The following is a 21,025-nucleotide window of genomic DNA, read 5'->3' as shown; positions in this document are numbered from 1 at the left end:
AAAAAACAAAACACTACGGAAATAAGTCACAACACAACGTAATTAAGCCACAACACAAAGGAAAAAACAAAACACTATGCAAATAAGCCACAACACAACAGAAAAAACAAAACACTATGGAAATAAGCCACAACACAACAGAAAAAACAAAACACTATGGAAATAAGCCACAAGACAATGAAATTAAGTCACAACACAATTAAATGAAGCCACAACACAACGGAAAAAACAAAACACTACGGAAATAAGTCACAACACAACGTAATTAAGCCACAACACAAAGGAAAAAACAAAACACTATAGGAAATAAGCCACAACACAACAGAAAAAACAAAACACTATGGAAATAAGCCACAACACAACAGAAAAAACAAAACACTATGGAAATAAGTCACAACACAATGAAATTAAGTCACAACACAATTAAATGAAGCCACAACACAACGGAAAAAACAAAACACTATGGAAATAAGTCACAACACAATGAAAATAAGCCACAACACAATGGAAAAACAAAACACTATGGAAATAAGTCACAACACAATTAAATTAAGTCACAACACAACGGAAAAAACAAAACACTACGGAAATAAATCACAACACAATGAAATTAAGTCACAACACCACGTAATTAAGCCACAACACAACGGAAAAAACAAAACACTATGGAAATAAGTCACAACACAATTAAATTAAGCCACAACACAACGGAAAAAACAAAAAACTACGGAAATAAGCCACAACACAATGAAATTAAGTCACAACACAACGTAAGTAAGCCACAACACAACGGAAAAAAACAAAACACTATGGAAATAAGCCACAACACAACAGAAAAAACAAAACACTATGGAAATAAGTCACAACACAATTAAATGAAGCCACAACACTACGGAAATAAGTCACAACACAATGAAATTAAGTCACAACACAACGTAATTAAGCCACAACACAACGGAAAAAAATGAAACACTACGGAAATAAGTCACAACACAATGAAATTAAGTCACAACACAACGTAATTAAGCCACAACACAACGGAAAAAACGAAACACTATGGAAATAAGCCACAACACAATGAAATTAAGTTACAACACAACGTAATTAAGCCAAAACGCAACGTAAAAAACAAAACACTACGGAAATAAGTCACAACACAACGTAATTAAGCCACAACACAAAGGAAAAAACAAAACACTATGCAAATAAGTCACAACACTACGGAAATAAGCCACAACACAATGAAATTAAGTTACAACACAACGTAATTAAGCCAAAACGCAACGTAAAAAACAAAACACTACGGAAATAAGTCACAACACAACGTAATTAAGCCACAACACAAAGGAAAAAACAAAACACTATGCAAATAAGCCACAACACAACAGAAAAAACAAAACACTATGGAAATAAGCCACAACACAACAGAAAAAACAAAACACTATGGAAATAAGCCACAAGACAATGAAATTAAGTCACAACACAATTAAATGAAGCCACAACACAACGGAAAAAACAAAACACTACGGAAATAAGTCACAACACAACGTAATTAAGCCACAACACAAAGGAAAAAACAAAACACTATAGGAAATAAGCCACAACACAACAGAAAAAACAAAACACTATGGAAATAAGCCACAACACAACAGAAAAAACAAAACACTATGGAAATAAGTCACAACACAATGAAATTAAGTCACAACACAATTAAATGAAGCCACAACACAACGGAAAAAACAAAACACTATGGAAATAAGTCACAACACAATGAAAATAAGCCACAACACAATGGAAAAACAAAACACTATGGAAATAAGTCACAACACAATTAAATTAAGTCACAACACAACGGAAAAAACAAAACACTACGGAAATAAATCACAACACAATGAAATTAAGTCACAACACCAACGTAATTAAGCCACAACACAACGGAAAAAACAAAACACTATGGAAATAAGTCACAACACAATTAAATTAAGCCACAACACAACGGAAAAACAAAAAACTACGGAAATAAGCCACAACACAATGAAATTAAGTCACAACACAACGTAAGTAAGCCACAACACAACGGAAAAAACAAAACACTATGGAAATAAGCCACAACACAACAGAAAAAACAAAACACTATGGAAATAAGTCACAACACAATTAAATGAAGCCACAACACTACGGAAATAAGTCACAACACAATGAAATTAAGTCACAACACAACGTAATTAAGCCACAACACAACGGAAAAAAATGAAACACTACGGAAATAAGTCACAACACAATGAAATTAAGTCACAACACAACGTAATTAAGCCACAACACAACGGAAAAAACGAAACACTATGGAAATAAGCCACAACACAATGAAATTAAGTCACAACACAACGTAATTAAGCCACAACACAACGGAAAAAAATGAAACACTACGGAAATAAGTCACAACACAATGAAATTAAGTCACAACACAACGTAATTAAGCCACAACACAACGGAAAAAACGAAACACTATGGAAATAAGCCACAACACAATGAAATTAAGTCACAACACAATTAAATGAAGCCACAACACAACGGAAAAAACAAAACACTACGGAAATAAGTCACAACACAACGTAATTAAGCCACAACACAACGGAAAAAATTAAACACTACGGAAATAAGCCACAACACAATGAAATTAAGTCACAACACAACGTAATTAAGCCACAACACAACGGAAAAAACGAAACACTACGAAATAAGCCACAACACAATGAAATTAAGTCACAACACAACGTAATTAAGCCACAATACAACGGAAAAAACGAAACACTAAGGAAATAAGTCACAACACAATGAAATTAAGTCACAACACAATTAAATGAAGCCACAACACAACGGAAAAAACGAAACACTGCGGAAATAAGTCACAACACATTTAAATTAAGCCACAACACAATGGAAAAAAACTAAACTCTACGGAAATAAGCCACAACACAACAGAAAAAACAAAACACTATGGAAATAAGCCACAACACAATGAAATTAAGACACAACATAATTAAGCCAAAACACAACGGAAAAAACGAAACACTATGGAAATAAGCCACATCACAATGAAATTAAGTCACAACACAACGTAATTAAGCCACAACACAACGGAAAAAACGAAACACTATGGAAATAAATCACAACACAATTAAATTAAGCCACAACACAATGGAAAAAACGAAACACTATGGAAATAAGTCACAACACAATGAAATTAAGTCACAACACAACGTAATTAAGCCACAACACAACGGAAAAAACGAAACACTACGGAAATAAGCCACAACACAACAGAAAAAACAAAACACTATGGAAATAAGTCACAACACAATGAAATTAAGTCACAACACAATGTAATTAAGCCAAAACACAACAGAAAAAACAAAACACTATGGAAATAAGTCACAACACAATGAAATTAAGTCATAACACAACGTAATTAAGCCAAAACACAATGGAAAAACAAAACACTATGGAAATAAGTTACAACACAATTAAATTAAGTCACAACACAACGTAATTAAGCCAAAACACAATGGAAAAACAAAACACTATGGAAATAAATCACAACACAATTAAATTAAGTCACAACACAACGTAATTAAGCCAAAACACAACGGAAAAAACAAAACACTACGGAAATAAGTCACAACACAATGAAAATAAGCCACAACACAATGGAAAAACAAAACACTATGGAAATAAGTCACAACACAATTAAATTAAGCCACAACACAATGAAAATAAGCCACAACATAATTGAAAAACAAAACACTATGGAAATAAGTCACAACACAATTAAATTAAGCCACAACACAATGAAAATAAGCCACAACACAATGGAAAAACAAAACACTATGGAAATAAGTCACAGCACAATTAAAATAAGCCGCAACACAATGAAAATAAGCCACAACACAATGGAAAAACAAAACACTATGGAAATAAGTCACAACACAATTAAATTAAGTCACAACACAACGTAATTAAGCCAAAACACAAAGGAAAAAACAAAACACTACGGAAATAAGTCACAACACAATGAAATTAAGTCACAACACCACGTAATTAAGCCACAACACAATGGAAAAACAAAACACTATGGAAATAAGTCACAACACAATTAAATTAAGTCACAACACAATGTAATTAAGCCAAAACACAACAGAAAAAACAAAACACTACGGAAATAAGTCACAACACAATGAAATTAAGTCACAACACCACGTAATTAAGCCACAACACAACGGAAAAAACAAAACACTATGGAAATAAGCCACAACACAACAGAAAAAACAAAACACTATGGAAATATGTCACAACACAATTAAATTAAGCCACAACACAACGGAAAAAACGAAACACTACCGAAATAAGTCACAACACAATGAAATTAAGTCACAACACAACGTAATTATGCCACAACACAACGGAAAAAATTAAACACTACGGAAATAAGCCACAACACAATGAAATTAAGTCACAACACAACGTAATTAAGCCACAACACAACGGCAAAAATGAAACACTACGGAAATAAGTCACAACACAATGAAATTAAGTCACAACACAATGAAATTAAGTCACAACACAACGTAATTAAGCCACAACACAACGGAAAAAACGAAACACTACGGAAATAAGCCACAACACAATGAAATTAAGTCACAACACAACGTAATTAAGCCACAACACAACGGAAAAAACGAAACACTACGGAAATAAGCCACAACACAATGAAATTAAGTCACAACACCACGTAATTAAGCCACAACACAACGGAAAAAACGAAACACTACAGAAATAAGTCACAACACAATTAAATTAAGCCACAACACAATTAAATGAAGCCACAACACAACGGAAAAAACTAAACTCTACGGAAATAAGCCACAACACAACAGAAAAAACAAAACACTATGGAAATAAGTCACAACACAATGAAATTAAGTCACAACACCACGTAATTAAGCCACTACACAATGGAAAAAACAAAACACTATGGAAATAAGTCACAACACAATGAAATTAAGTCACAACACAATTAAATGAAGCCACAACACAACGGAAAAAACAAAACACTACGGAAATAAGTCACAACACAACGTAATTAAGCCACAACACAACGGAAAAAATGAAACACTACGGAAATAAGCCACAACACAACGAAATTAAGACACAACATAATTAAGCCACAACACAACGGAAAAAACAAAACACTACGGAAATAAGTCACAACACAACGTAATTAAGCCACAACACAACGGAAAAAACAAAACACTATGGCAACAAGCCACAACACAACGAAATTAAGACACAACATAATTAAGCCAAAACACAACGGAAAAAACGAAACACTATGGAAATAAGCCACAACACAATGAAATTAAGTCACAACACAACGTAATTAAGCCACAACACAACGGAAAAAACGAAACACTATGGAAATAAGTCACAACACAATGAAATTAAGCCACAACACCACGTAATTAAGCCACAACACAACGGAAAAAAACGAAACACTACGGAAATAAGCCACAACACAACAGAAAAAACAAAACACTATGGAAATAAGTCACAACACAATGAAATTAAGTCACAACACAATGAAATTAAGTCACAACACCACGTAATTAAGCCACAACACAACAGAAAAAACAAAACACTATGGAAATAAGTCACAACACAATTAAATGAAGCCACAACACAACGGAAAAAACGAAACACTACGGAAATAAGCCACAACAAAATGAAATTAAGCCACGACACAATGTAATTAAGCCAAAATACTACAGAAATAAGCCACAACACAACGTATTTAAGCTACAACACAACGGAAAACCCACAGCACAACAGAAATATGCTACAACAATGAAATTAAGCAAAATACAACAACATTTATAAGATACAATGAAACTAAATTATCAGAATTTATTTTATTTTTTTAAATGCTGTTATTATTTGTCCTTAAATCTCTGGCCAATACCTGGATGGGTTTCTGCCAGAACTCTTGAAACACACAACTTTATCAACATTTGCTCGAATCAATAACTGCCAATGATGTGAAAATGATGTCAAAGAAACTGCAGCTATTCTTGCGTACCGTCAGCTGTTATAAGGTGTCCTGCTCCCAGAAAAAAGTAGTTGTAGTGGGACGAGCAGCTTTCTGCACCTTCCAAGCAGCCTCATGATCTCTCATGCATTAAGTCAGACTGCCACACAACTTACAATATAGTGCTAACATTTTGTTGCTAACAATATAGTGTGTCTGATAGTTTGATGTGCTATGGCTAATTTTTGTTGTGTTGTGGCTTATTTCCATTGTTCTGTGGATTTTCCATTATGTTGTGGCAATATTTTGTTGTGTTGTAGCTTAATTCCATTGTGTTTTCAGCTTTTATTTGCTTTGTTAATTTAGATGTGTTATGTAATTCTCTGCCACCGTAAGAATGGGAATTAGGAAGTGGCCCTAAATGTAAACAAATCAAAACTATCTCATATTTTAGCTTCTTCAAAGTAGCCACACTGCCACCTGGGAAGTATTGAAGGAGTTCCCATTTATTCTATATATGTCATAATATAAATACTATATCATCCAACCTGTGATATTCTGCACAACACTCAATGATCAATGAAATGACACAGCTGTCAAAACCTACCTGTCATGTGGGACGTGGATGATGGAGGATGTATGTGGGTGCGGGGCCTCGGAAGATGGCAGGCAGCATCCTTGCTCCACAGGCCCTCTCACTGAAGTCCAAGCCTCCATATGGGTTTGGTCTTGTAGTCTGTGGCCATTTAGGACCAGACGATGAACAGGGCAGCCTTGTTTAAGAACCCCACTCGGATCTGAGCTTTGTTCGTCCTCCTCTCTGCCGCAGGTAAACTGAGAAAAGTGAGTGCATGAGTTTGAGACGAGTTACTGCAGTAGTGTGGCCAATACGAGGCAGAGACCATCCAAATTCCTACACCAACTGAATCTCACTCAACTACCTAGAAAATAGTAGGATCAGAGAATCCTGTCAGGGGTATTCTGAATAAAGGGCAAGATTGTTAGTTATATGGGCTGAAATTTCATTCAGTTCGTCAAACAAATAATAATAGTTGTAATAATACATAATTACAACATATAATACAGTTGTAATAGTTGTATGGATTACTTTTAGGATTTCTATATGTTTTGTTTTTTTATAATTAAATTTAAGGAGCCCCTGTCCTCAACTTTAATTTAAGGATGCACTGAAATTTCAGCCGCCAAACATTTTCATTTTAAAATGGCAAATTTGTGTTGTTGAACAAAGGAGAAAATCTTGGCCGGAAAGTTGCATTTAATTTCTTGGTTATTAGTGCATTAGGAGTGGAGAAAATGCTCTGCAAACCTTACATTTATGTTGTTGTTCTTGGAAGATACCTTAAACAAATACTTTAACAGGTAGTTCAAGGGAAGTTCACACAAAAATTAAATTTCTGTCAATATTCACCCTCAAGTCTGTATGAATTTGCCTCTTTCGTAAAACAAATAAGGAGATATTAGGCAGTATTTCTCAGTCACCATTCACTGTCACTGCATCTTACTTTACATACAATAAAAGTGAATGGTGACTTAATATAACGTACTCCCTAACATCTCTTTTAAGTTCCATGGAAGAAAGAAATTCATAAAGGTTTGCAACAACACAAAGTTGAGTAAGTGATTACAGAAATGTCATTTTTGAGTGAACTATCACTTTAAGAGTACATGTCATTACTCAACAGTTAAACAAATACAATTTGAACAAATTAAATCCTGAGAACCTTTCTTATATAATGTGATTGTTAATGTATAAATGAAATGAAAATCAAACTATGTATATTATTAATATTATAGTAGGCTAGTAATATATCATAATTGTTTTAATGTATATTACATATTTATTAAAACTGCTCTAGGGAGATGAGATGTAGATGTATAAGAGTTTTTTTTTTCTCACTCTGATGAGGAGCAGTTCTGATTGCACACAAGGCAGTTTTGGATTTATTTATTTTTTTGCTATATTTTTATGATGTAGCGCCACAGTATGAGAGAAGGCTAAATTAGATCACTCCAACGTCGCGCACTTGCGATATTTACAGCATTGTTGATTATAAACAAGAGCGATACTGTTAATGCATCGCTCGCTTACAGAGGACGCGGTATAAAGCTATTTGCATATCCAATTAACAGATTTATAGATCTGTAACATCAATTTCAGTAGGCTAAATTAAATTCAGTAAATATGTGCGTCCTCAACAAGTGTTTAATGAGCAGCTGAAAGCTGTAAGGGAGTGAGAGACGCTGAAGAGATGATTTATTCACGCAAATTGTGGAATTACAGTTTGATACATTGATTTGATTTGTTCATCTGTATGGATTGGTTTACCAGTTCTCAGCTACATGTTAAAATGCATAAAGTAATTCCCTGCATTATGAACGTGGAACGTGCAGGATTGATACAATTTGTGCGCAATTCCCGCAAACCCATGCACGCCTAATCCAGGCCCTGATAATAATAATTATGGTTAAGAAATTACAGAATTATTTTAGGTCTACAATTGTATAATAATTAAATACCCAAGTAATATTTTCTCTATTAATTTAATACGTTTGTACGCGGCATTGCAATGAGATCTGGTTAAACCTTCAAGGTTCTTCTCCTCTTCTGTCCACAAAAACCTGGTGTTATTTAAGATTTATATAGGAACTTGTAGTGAACAATTAAAGTGAATTTGGAGCGCTACAGTTGAAGTCATTAGTTCACATACACTTTGGTTGAAGTCATTAAAACGTATTTTTTAACCACTCCACAGATTTCATATTAGCAAAATATAGTTTTGGGAAGTCGTTTAGGACATCTACTTTGTGCATGACACGAGTAATTTTTCCATCAATTGTTTACAGACAGATCGTTTCACATTTAATTGACTATATCACAATTCCAGTGGGTCAGAATTTGACATACACCAAGTTAACTGTGCCTTTAAGCATCTTGGAAAATTCCTGAAAATGATGACAAGCCTTTAGTCAATTGCAAATTAGCTTATGATAGGCTTATTGGATAATTAGAGTCAATTGGAGGTGTACTGAATTGGAGGTGTACCTGTGGATGTATTTTAAGGCCTACCTTCAAACTCAGTGCCTCTTTGCTTGACATCATGGGAAAATCTAAAGAAATCAGCCAAGGCCGGAGTGCCACTGCTGAATAGCAGTGTTAATAGAACTGGCTTCATGTTTAATGATGATTTTCAGGAATTAATGTTAATTATCCATAGAGTAGTAAACAATGAAGGTTTTCTTAATAGGCTACACATTTTTTCTTAATAGGCTACACATTTTTTTATGTAACTATTCTCTGTCTAATCTAATCGTCTAATGAAATGTGTAGTTACAGAAAAATTTGCGTTTCGGTGTACCCCTGATATTAAAATAAAAAAAAATACCTAAAGTCTAAATTAAAATAATAATTTTCTGTTTTTTAATACTTACATTTTGGTCAGTGCATCACATAAAGCTACTGTATAGAAGACTTGGATTGTAGGACTACTTATATGAATTTTATATGGTGTTTTTGCCATTTTTGGGACAGCCTAAGTCCCCATTTAACTTTCAATATGTAGAAAAAAGCATGCAGGATAGATTTTTGAATCACATGGGGGTAAATAAATCATGACCAAACTTTAATTTTTGTGTGAATGATTCCTGTATATGTACAATTGTTTCTTGAATTTATGAGGCATGCTGTCTCAGTATTATGGTGACTACCCCTTCTGTAGACTGAACAATTAGCCTTTTCTTTCCTGATCTGCCCTGTAAAAAGTAATTTATTGTTATATGAAGTATTACTTCCATGTATAGGCAGCAATTACATTGTATACTGTTGATAAATCTGTCAAGTTAAGGAAAACAAGTGCTACTTGCCATCATTTCCTTAACTAAAACATAAACACTAGAATAATTACGTCAGTTTTTATTTTTATTTAAAGGGAATAAAAGCAGACTCGCCCTAGAACTTAGGCCGAGCAGCATTCACAGCTCAGGTCGGTCAAGTGCATACTCGACATGCGCTGCTAACCCACATTCTATGACGCGTCATAATGAAAGGGGGCGTGTCACCCACTGTTACAAACATCCTGAAGGCCATTAAAATGTGAACACTCAAGACCACTGATGGAATTGAACGATCCGCACCATTACGTAAAGCCAATTATAAATACATTAGATTAAAAGTACTTCATCTTTTTTTAAACATAACATATGACAACGCTACTTTTCCATGTCAATCACCATCTTGTAAGTAAATAACCAAGAAAGTAATGATACGTTATTGAGAGAAACCCCATGTAAACGGTCTTCCTGTAAAAACAAACCCCTCCACCGGCTTCAGCTCGTATTAGATACCAATAGCCAATGAGGGAGGGTGTATCGGTTAAATGTACCAACCCCCTGTTTTTCTTTTTTTTTTCCGTTTAAACTTTGAACATGCAAGTTAAGTCGCCATTTTATAATACACGGATAAAGCAGTTACCGCCTCGATGCCTTAACCCAGAAGACAGTCATGTTAACAGTATAACTGCAACGATTTAATTATATTTGTTATTATTAGGCCTATATTTTTTCCAAACGATTTCTCTTTTGAAGGGCAAAGGTCTCGTCGTAAATCTGCACTATAATTGCAGACCATCGATATAACTTGTCAATAAATGCGGTCATAAATGTCATAAACCAAATAAGTGAAAGTACGCAAAACTTAAATGAGTATCTACCACTTACTTTCTTATGGATGTAGTGCCTCTCTCTCGTAGTTGAGGTACAATAATGTCCATTCGGTGTCCATTCGGTGTTTGTTTGAAAAGCTTTCCCGTTAAACGTTCCGTTCTCGCGTGTTGCTATCATCAGGACAGTGACAGGCTCGCGCTGCCCGGTGCAGCCCCCCGCGTGCTTGCTGTCGCCGGCTCGAGACTGCTCGAGAAGAAGGCGTTTGGAAGTCATTTTAAACCTGGATCAAATGTAATTACAGCAATATCGCCAACTTTCGGTAAATTTTAGTGCTGAACTGGATACATTTATTAGTAAGCTACTGTGTGGATTACGACTCCCTGCTTTTGCAATAATGGGTTAAGACTGTATTTCACTATGCCCCTAAAAGCAGCCGGTAAAGGGGATAAAAATGATTGTTTTGCTTTTTCTCTCGTTGAGATCAACACCACGCCCATTCCATCCTGCGCGTGCAGCCAGGCGAGATTCAATAGACCCTGCCCCTCGTTCATTCTGATTGGCTCACAGCGTACATAAACATATTCTATTTAGGCACGCGGCCATCTCAGCGCTGCAGCTGATTGGTCGTTGGGAGAACGTCGGACTGAATTGTTCGAGAGTTCGGGAGGTGTGTCTCAATGGTATGGTTTGCCGGCCGGTATAGATGAAGGGAGAGAAAAAAAAAGACACCGGTCAAATTTGACGCACTTTTTAAACAACAGCTTGAATGTTTGTATACGGTGAAATAAAGCATTGCAAAATGCACTCATTGAAGGAGTAACAATACTAGAGGATAAGAATTCATGCGTCAAAAGCACCATAGAACAAAGAGCGATCGGATCTATTTGATATAACATTGTATTTAGCATAGTCATATGTTCAGATTAGCTATTTACTTGTATAGTAATAATGTACGATTTATTTTTTAACAAATGTAAAATGGCAATTTACTTCTAATTAATCATTTAATACAATTGTACAACAAGGTTGTATTTGTTTACATTAGTTAACACAAGATTTATCATTAACTAACAATAAAAAATACTTGTACAGCATTTATGATTATTGGTAAACGTTAATCTCTGTGTATTTTAAAATTTAATGTTGTATTAACTTTAACTAATGCATTATGAACTATAAACAAACAATAGTAACCTATCTTTATGAATTCACATTAACAAGATTAATACATGCTGTAAATATTCATTGTTAGTTCATAATACCTAATGCATTAACTCATATTAAATCATAGACTTAAGCTATCTTTATTTCAAATTATCATAAATGTCCCCCACTGCTTTATAGATATCTTTATTCTGTAGATTTTTGTTCTGTAGAACAACAATTCTCTCATCATTTGCCATCCCAGATGTGTATGACTTTCTTTCTTTTGCTAAACACAAATTAAGATTTTTAGAAGAATATCTCAGCTCTGTAGGTCCTTACAATGCAAGTGAATGGTGATCAGGATTTACAAGCTACAAAAAGCACAAAAGGCAGCATAAAAGTAATCCATAGGACTCCAGTGGTTAAATCCATATGTTTTGAAACTATATGATAGGTGTTGGTGATAAACAGATAAATATTTAAGTCATTTTTTTACTATAAATCTCCACTTTCACTGGCACTATTTGTGCATGTCGCACCTACAACACAGGGAGATTTTATGTCAAAAACAACATACATTTTTAAATATTTCTCACATAATATTGCTTCTGAATCACAGATTTAACTACTGGAGTTTTATGGATTACTTTTATTCTGCCTTTATGTGATTTCTGGAGCTTCAATGTTCTGGCCACCATTCACTTGTATTGTATGGACCTACAGAGCTACACAGATATTATTCCAAAAATCTTTGTGTTCAGCAGAAGAAAGTCATAGACATCTGCGATGGCATGAGGGTGAGTAAATGATGACAGAGTTTTCATTTTTGGGTGAACTATCCCTTTAAATGTGCATGTCTTGAGATACATCCAATAATAAACACTGCATATGACCTATAATGCAAGTTGTAGTACAGTCAGCAGAACACACAACCACTCATAAGGTGCAACTTTATTAAAAAAGTAAAAACAAATATTTATATGAATGATTTTGATAGAAAACATTACAATCTTTTGCACAGAATATTACTAAACAGATTATTATTATTATTTGTATACATTATTCTCTGTGTTACACTTTGGGTGGACCACACATAAATTCAGTTAAGCCAAGGACATATGCTGGGAAAGCAGTGTTAATAAGTACACACTTCATAACATACAACCTAAACAAAGTATAAACCTTTCATTGCTTTTGAAAACATCAATACCAGAGCTTTTCATTAATATATACAGTATAGTTAGATTTCATTTCAGTATGCTGTATATACATGCGTTTTGGTCTCAATGTGTTAAAATGTTCATTTTTGTTTAACCATGAATGGTTGGGTGAAGTAGTATCACGTCAATGTATGTCATCAGTACGCCTGTTAAACTCAGGTAGGTGGATGTATATATATATCTATATATTTTTATGAGATCTTTTTATTTACATTTAGTCAATAAATGTCATACTTTGGGCATGTTATTTCTCTGCCTCTTTGAAGAATAAACATAGTTTAAAAACGAATAAACCCATGTGCAATCTGTACAAATCAAATCCTGAAAAACCTCATTCTGACATTCGAAAACAACGCTTGGCTGGACCATCGGTTCTCCCGGCCTCTCTCAGAAGCAACAACATCAAAAGAACCGATCCGCCCCACAGTACAAAGCGAACTCTGTGCTAGGAAGGACAGATTCAAGTGGGAGGAACCGCCAAGCCAAAGTTAAAGTGGAGCACACTTCCTCCCTCAATATGGCAAACGTCAAGTCTCAAGGACACACATTTATAATGTCGAGGAGGGTCTGCAGTTGCTTTGAGACCAAAGCTTCGTTGTTTCGGGCAAATCCTGGACCAGTTATGTGCTTCCTGCTCCCTGAGAAGTACCATAACGTCTCAGCAGCCTGTGGTCTCTTCACTCAGCCTGATTAGTGACCAGGGGCCATATTACATAAATGTCCTATCTTAAGTGTAAAGATCTGACAAGTTCAAGTTAGGCTTCTGAAATCGCCATGGTTACTAAACTGATGTAATGATTCCAGAATTAAGATGTTTTTTTTATATGGCCCCAGTACAGTTTTTTGGCACTATGTCTTATAGTGTGAGGCACGGGTATGAATTATACACTTTTATTTTTGATGCACCAGAGAAGATAAAGAAAGAGCAAGAGCTTGTGTTATCAGTTGCATGCATCGCAAGCAAGGAAATAGTTGCAGCTTACTTGAACAGAACATTGGAACACGTGTGAATGGCAGTGATAGCTTTTTAAACACATTGCTACATGGAAACAAATTAACCAATAAAGTTTCATAAGAAAATAGAGTGCCATAAAAAGTTTTCATCTTGGTATATATTAAAACTGACATGTTAAACCCAACGTTTCTCACCACAGGTTGCAAGTGACATGAATGAGGACAATATCTTGATTATTTACCCTAATTAAACTTTATCTATACTCTATGAGCTGATAATTTGGCCCTTTCACAACCCCTTTTCTGTAGCCCTGCCATAGACTTAAAGGTGGTGTGTAGATTTTGTGCCAATTCCAGCTTATAATGTGCTATAAGTAAGTAATTCATAGGCTGATTCCACAGAAAAGTGTAACAGTGTGGCACTATCAAAACATTGCTGTGTTGTTTGAGCATCCCATCTAACCCGACATAGCAACATTGGTGCAACCAACTGCCATGAGTTTGGGGCGGGACTATCTGTTTGACCGACCAATGGAAGGTGAGGGAAGTGTAAACAGGAAACCTGTATAAAAATAGTCATGACTATTTGCAATGCAATGTGATGAAGCTAGTGATGCAGAAATTACACATTTCATCATTTAAAAGTATCTGTATACAATACACTCAAAGTACTACAATCACAAACCATTTATTCAAGTTGTTATCTGCTTTTCTTTCATGCTGATGTGTCTTTTGGGATCATCTATATTGGTTTCCCCTTGCAGAGATTTCTTCATTGTGCTATTCTTTTCCTAAATCCAACCTCCCATAATGCATGTGGGAAAGGCATTGTTTACAATTGGATCAAGTCGCAGAGACAGACCAGAATATGAGACGTCCTTCCAAAAGACATGCACTAGCAACCAAAAGCCTTGTGCTGTGTTTTCCTTGGACACTGTCTCCATGAAATGCTGCTGATAGCTAAGCCAGCCGGAGGCCCAGCGAGCCGGGGAGCAGTGCTGGCACACACTGACCTGAGTACTGTGAATGGAGAGTGGACCTGGCCAAACTAGAGGCCTTTATTGCACTCCATAGTCACACTGCAACGTTCCAGCACCCAGACGTTACAAGCCTCATAAAGTCCCATGTTAACAATGGCCACTGAAAATGACATGTTAACTGCCTAGGCTTATGCATCCCTTAGCATTTTCTTTTTTCTTTTTGTGGTCCATTCCTTTTTTTGGAGGAAAAATTGAGGCAAAAGTTCACTGTGTTGCAAACATTTTTGTACTGTGAGAAACGAGTGCCAAAACACTAAAGCTACCTGACACATCCAAAGACTGAGAGGAAGTGGCATGCTTTTGAACAAATAAGAAAAAAATTGAAATTGTGCAGACATTTTAAAGCTAGATGCCCTTATATAGACATAAAGTGACCTCTACGTTAAGTATGTACAAAAACTACACACATACTTTATCTACACCACCTAAACTCTCATACAGCACAAATAATGTTTAAAGAAACAGTTCACCCAAAAAATGAAAATTCTCACCCTCATGTTGACTTTTTGCAGAACGTTCAAGATGTTCTTTTCCATAAAATGAAAGTAAATAGGGTAGTAGATGCTGTCGAGTTCCAAAAATGAAAAAAAAAGCACCTAGAAAGTAGTCCATATGACTCATGCGCTATATTCCAAGTCTTCTGAAGCCATAAGACACTAAAAAAATGTACGCAAGATTAACGCATCAAAGTCATCAAGTTTTCATCAAATTGGATTCATTTGATTAATCTTTTAATTGTGTACATATTATGAATTCAGATTAAAGGAATAGTTGACCCAAAAATGAACATTCTCTCATCATTTACTCACCCTTATGCCATCCCAGATGTGTATGACTTTCTTTCTTCTGCTGAACACAAATTAAGATTTTTAGAAGAATATCTCAGCTCTGTAGGTCCTTACAATGCAAATGAATGGTGACCAGAACTTTGAAGGTCCAAATATCACAAAAAGGAAACATAAAATTAATACATATGACTTCAGTGGTTAAATATATATCTTCAGATACAATATGATAGGTGTGGATGAGAAACAGATAAAAAAAATGTAAGTTATTTTTTACTCTAAATCTCCACTTTAACTTTCACTGGTCGCATTTGTTGCCTGTTTAATTCCACTTTCACATCTGAAAGTGAAAGTGGAGATTTAGAGTAAAAATGACTTAAATATTGTTCTGATTCTGACCCACACTTATTTAACCACTGGAGTCTTATGGATTACTTTATGATTGTATGGACCTACAGAGCTTAAATATTCTTCTAAAAACCTTTCTTTGTGTTCAGCAGAGCAAATGATGAGAGAATTTTCATTTTTGTGTGAACTATTCCTTAGTATTTAAAAGTATTTATTTAAAAGGAATAATGAGTATGAACTAATATATATATATATATATATATATATATATATATATATATATATATATATATATATATTTTTTTTTTTTTTTTAAACAATACAGTTTGGCAAATGGCAAAGCTGTTCTTTGCTTTGTTATTTACTTTGCAAAGTTAAGCCAATTTAAAATAAATCTAATTTAAACCATTTGTTAACATATTTATTTTGCCAAGAGTACTTTTTTGAGTGTAGGTTTATGCGAGGAACATGTGATTATTTAAAATATATGCAAATAAGATTTGAGAGCTCATAAAGACTACTTTAAAGATACTTTAATGGGTTCTTTTTGAAGCTTGATAGGCCCAATAACATTCACTTTCATCGTATGGAAAACCAGCAGCATGAATATACTTCAAAATTTCTGCTTCTGTGTTCCACTGAAGAAAGAAAGTCATAATGGTTTAGAATGACATGAGGGTGAGTAAATGATAACAGTATTTATTTAATTATTTATTGGGTGAACTAACCCTTTAATGTAGAAAAAAAGAGTTGTAAACCAGGTATTCTGTTGTTTCAGCTAAACTAACTCTGTGGTGGTAGCCGGCAGTCTCAAGCTGAGAGAACCAGTCAGGTGTGTTTTTGCAGCAGGGGGGATTAAGCTGACATCTCATGTGATCCCTGTGTTAATATGCAGGTAGTGCTCACACAGCAGAGGGATTGATTGGCTGACGAGGAGGAAAGGCAGTATGTTCATTCTGATTTTATGTAATCAGATTTAGACTGCCCTATGCTATAGTGTAAGGGAGCGTTTACACAGGATGTGTTATTGCATTAAAAACAGCTAGACAGAGCTTAATTAAACTGAGGGTGTGTTTATAGGCATTTTATCTACTATACACTGTTTGCTAATATAAACACTCAAAACCCTTGTCCATATGTAAATATGTTTAACCCACCCCCAGAGTTAACTGATTGGTCCACTGTTTTAAAACTGATATTGAGCCGCTGTGCTGCTTGTGAAAAGTTCAACTTTTTTTGACAGGATTCAACATTTTAAAAACAGCACTCAAAATGCTAAAACTATGCAAAAAAATCTAGCTCTAAAAAAAAACTTTTGCAGTGTTTCCCAATCCTGGCCCCATAGTAACACACCACCTTTCCCCTGTTTTTATGCTGCACTTTAAACATTGGGAGAGTGAAGTTATAAAGAACTCCATTGCAAATTTCTTCGCTACCGGAATCATGTGAGATTCCTGATCATGCGGATATCCATTGAGAAGAGCGTATTTTGCCCTCAGAATTCCACATTGCCAAGGTAAATGTGACCAAGCCGTCACACTTTTTGGGTGTTTCCTTACACTGCAAAGACACATTTTTTTCATGTGTATTTTTGTGTTTGTTTTCCATTAAAACAATTGTGATCCAAAAGGACATATTGTAAGATATTTGTCAAATCAAAAATGTTTTGCAAAAACTATGCCTCCCTTTAAATTACATTTATTTTTATTACCCCATTGGCAAAAAGTATAAACCTCACTAAATTATATTAGATTACATTTAGTAAACAAGACTTAAGGGACAGTTCACCCAAAAATGAAAATTCTCTCATCATTTACTCACACTCTTGCCATCCCAGATGTGTATGACTTTATTCTGCTGAACACAAACAAAGATTTTTAGAAGAATATTTCAGCTCTGTAGGTCCATACAATGCAAGTGAATGGTGACCAAAACTTTGAAGCTCCAAAAGGACATAAAGGCAGCATAAAAGTAATCCTTACAACTCCAGTGGATAAATCCATGCCTTCAGAAGCAATGTGATAAATGTGGGTGAGAAACAGATCAATATTTAAGTCCTTTTTTACTTTAAATTCTCAGTAGGTGGCAATATGCACATATAATGAAAATTCTCAAAAAGAAAAGAATGTTAAAGTAAAAGTGGAGATTTATGGTAAATATGTATCTGTTTCTTACCCACACCTATCATATTGCTTCTGAAGACATGGATTTAAACACTGGGGTTGTATGATAACGTTTATGCTGCCTTTATGTGCTTTTTGAGCTTCAATGTTCTGTCCACCATTCACTTGCATTGTTATGAACTACAGAGATATTTGTCTAAAAATCTTCGTTTGTGTTCAACAGAAGAAATAAAGTCATACACATAAGGGATGGCATGAGCGTGAGTAAATGATGAGAGAATTTTAATTTTTAGGTGAACCTTTCCTTAAATATCACATGCCATTTTATTCTGTTTTAAAACCTTGATTTCAGAAAGGTTTATATATTTTAAAGATTCCTTATTTTATTTATAATTTACTTTTATTTTCTTTGGAAGACAAAAATACTATATAGAATATAGTACATAGTGTGAAAGTGACTTTTTGCAGTGTAATATAACAGACCTGATTCAGCTCATCGTCTCATTAGTTGAGGGTCAATGAATGCCACATCTGACTATGCATACTTCTGTACTTCAGTTTATAGTATGCCAAAAGCTGCCTGTCAATTGAATAGGGTGTCTGAATCCTTAAAACAGTAGGCGAGTAACACCCAGGTGACCTACTGCATCTGGCGAGATTGAGTTCGGAATGGCATACTACCCATACTACTTCTGCCATAGTATCGTAGTATGCTATTCTTAAGTCACTGTCACGTTTATCTTCACAAGGTGAAATTCCACAGGCGAAATACAGTTATCTCAATGGGAATCTGCGCAATCATTAATTTCATGCAATGGACTTCCGGTGGTGAAAAATCCCCTGGGAAATCCTTTTGCATCAAGATCAACTTTGACAGTCGAATTCGCCGCGTTAACCAATAGGAAGTTGCTTGGTTTGGCATTGACCTCTCTGTGGGCAGAGCTTTGTACACACTGAATGTTCACAATAGACAAGAATATAATTTTAGCGGTTATTTTTTTTTTTACTTCACTCTCTCAAATAAATATGACTGCACTTTAAATCCGGCCATTCTGAAGTGTGCATCCACTGGACACTTTACTATCCCATAATGCCACCGGGAGAAGAGGACATATGAGATTAAAAATGGCAGAGAACAGCGAGTCAGATGGCTCTTTTCCACTGTAAGTGCTATATATACAAAGAAAGTTGTTCCTTGTGGTTAAATTGTATTTGTTTAACAAGACCAGGTCACGGGACAATGCCAACATTCCTGTAGGAAGTATATCTGGGAATGTATTCACACTACTCACTTGCATACCTGAAGAACATACTTTTTAACACGTTCTCCATCAAAATCAGTACATACTCTGAAAGTACACAAATTCAGGATTGGGAAACACTAATCTAGCACAAGTTTAATTATACCAACAATGAACGCATAGCGCAAATGGGATGCAATAACACCTCCCGTGTGAACGGCCCATTATAAGTCTTACAGTGGTTTTGATTTTTACCCTGCTGTAAAGTAACCCTTACATTAGTGACTGCAGCATGGTGGAAAAAAACAGTTTAGATCCCTGAACGGCTGCAGGCCTGGTTCAGCCAATTCAGTGTTGCAATTGTTTGTGCTCACCGATAGTGACAATCAATATACATCGGTTATGGTATTTGAGATGTATCCCTGCTGAAAAGCCTAAGCTAGTTTGCTAGTTGTCTAAGCTGGAACAAACTGGTCTCCCAGCCTGACCAGCTGAAAATTGCTTGAAACACATTAAAAACCAGCCAACAGAGCAACCTGATCAGGCTGAGAGACCAGCTAAGACCAGCTAACCATTATTTTATCATCAGGAATGGATTTTGACATGTGTTTGGCAGCTGTACGCTGTATCTTTTCATCTGTCTAAACAAGTAGGCTGCAGTTTGTTCTTGTCCCCTCTGTAGGTGTTTAATTTGACTGTTTTACTGAGGATTTTATAGCCCTGTAACATACATTTCCATTCCGTCATTGAAGGTAAAGATAGTGGTGGTGCTCGCTGCATTTGCCCCTTGCTTCACATCACCGATAGACTCGTAAAAGTTCTCGCAAGTCATGGCTCTTCCTGGCCCCTGAGGCGGACCTCCAGGCTTCTTTTTGGGCTTCAGCGTGTTGCTGGCCAGCTTCTCCCGTTTCCGGTGGGAATCGATGGTGGCGTAAGCCGGGTCTGACTCTAGCGCCAGGCCCCGAGGCCACGTCTTCTCGCCCACGGGTTCATAGCAAGGCTCTTCCTGGGAGCAACTCTTCCCCCATGCTTCTTCCCCTGAAGCACCGCCAGCGGGCCAGTCCACAGCACCCCCCGAGCCCTGCTCCACCACTTCAGACGCTGTAGAGCCTGTCGGCCTGTTATCCTCTTGGCTTTGGGCCTTTTGGTGTCTTCTCTTCAAGGTCTTACAAACGGTAGAGTACATGTCAGAGATCTGAAGAGACAGAGAGAACCACAAAATGAGATTTCGTAATAACCGCACTAGGAAGCACACTTCTCATGTTACAGTTGTAGTGCTAAAAGAGACAGAGCACAAAAGAGGGTTTAAAATAAAAACACTCAGATTGCAGTGCACAGAATCATCAAACTTTCAAAGTTCCTTTTCACCAAAAACAGTTAGTAGTGATGCAGGTGGTTGCCAGGCC

The 21,025-nt window shown here is 35.7% G+C and overlaps 2 protein-coding genes across 4 annotated transcripts in view; both read right to left on the bottom strand.

Moving 5' to 3' along the window:
• Positions 1-11,242, bottom strand: part of LOC127618600 (zinc finger protein 704-like) — a 110,011-nt gene extending 98,769 nt beyond the window's left edge. For all 3 annotated transcript variants that reach the window (XM_052091165.1, XM_052091167.1, XM_052091166.1), the window contains exons 1-2: positions 10,817-11,242; positions 6,690-6,916 (exon numbers count right to left, since the gene is read on the bottom strand). In XM_052091165.1, coding sequence (XP_051947125.1) covers positions 6,690-6,916; positions 10,817-11,035 — 446 coding nt within the window. In that variant the 5' untranslated portion in view covers positions 11,036-11,242. The remainder of the gene's footprint in view (positions 1-6,689; positions 6,917-10,816) is intronic.
• Positions 11,243-20,331: 9,089 nt separating this feature from the next.
• LOC127618435 (uncharacterized) overlaps positions 20,332-21,025 on the bottom strand; it is a 70,640-nt gene continuing 69,946 nt past the window's right edge. The window contains exon 7 of the mRNA XM_052090866.1: positions 20,332-20,814. Within this exon, the coding sequence (XP_051946826.1) occupies positions 20,332-20,814 (483 nt within the window). The remainder of the gene's footprint in view (positions 20,815-21,025) is intronic.

The sequence above is a fragment of the Xyrauchen texanus genome, chromosome 25 (genome assembly GCF_025860055.1).
Source record: "Xyrauchen texanus isolate HMW12.3.18 chromosome 25, RBS_HiC_50CHRs, whole genome shotgun sequence".
Classification (NCBI taxonomy): Eukaryota; Metazoa; Chordata; class Actinopteri; order Cypriniformes; family Catostomidae; genus Xyrauchen; species Xyrauchen texanus.
The sequence above is the reverse complement of the archived record's forward strand: the minus strand, read 5'-3'. Positions and strand labels throughout refer to the sequence as shown.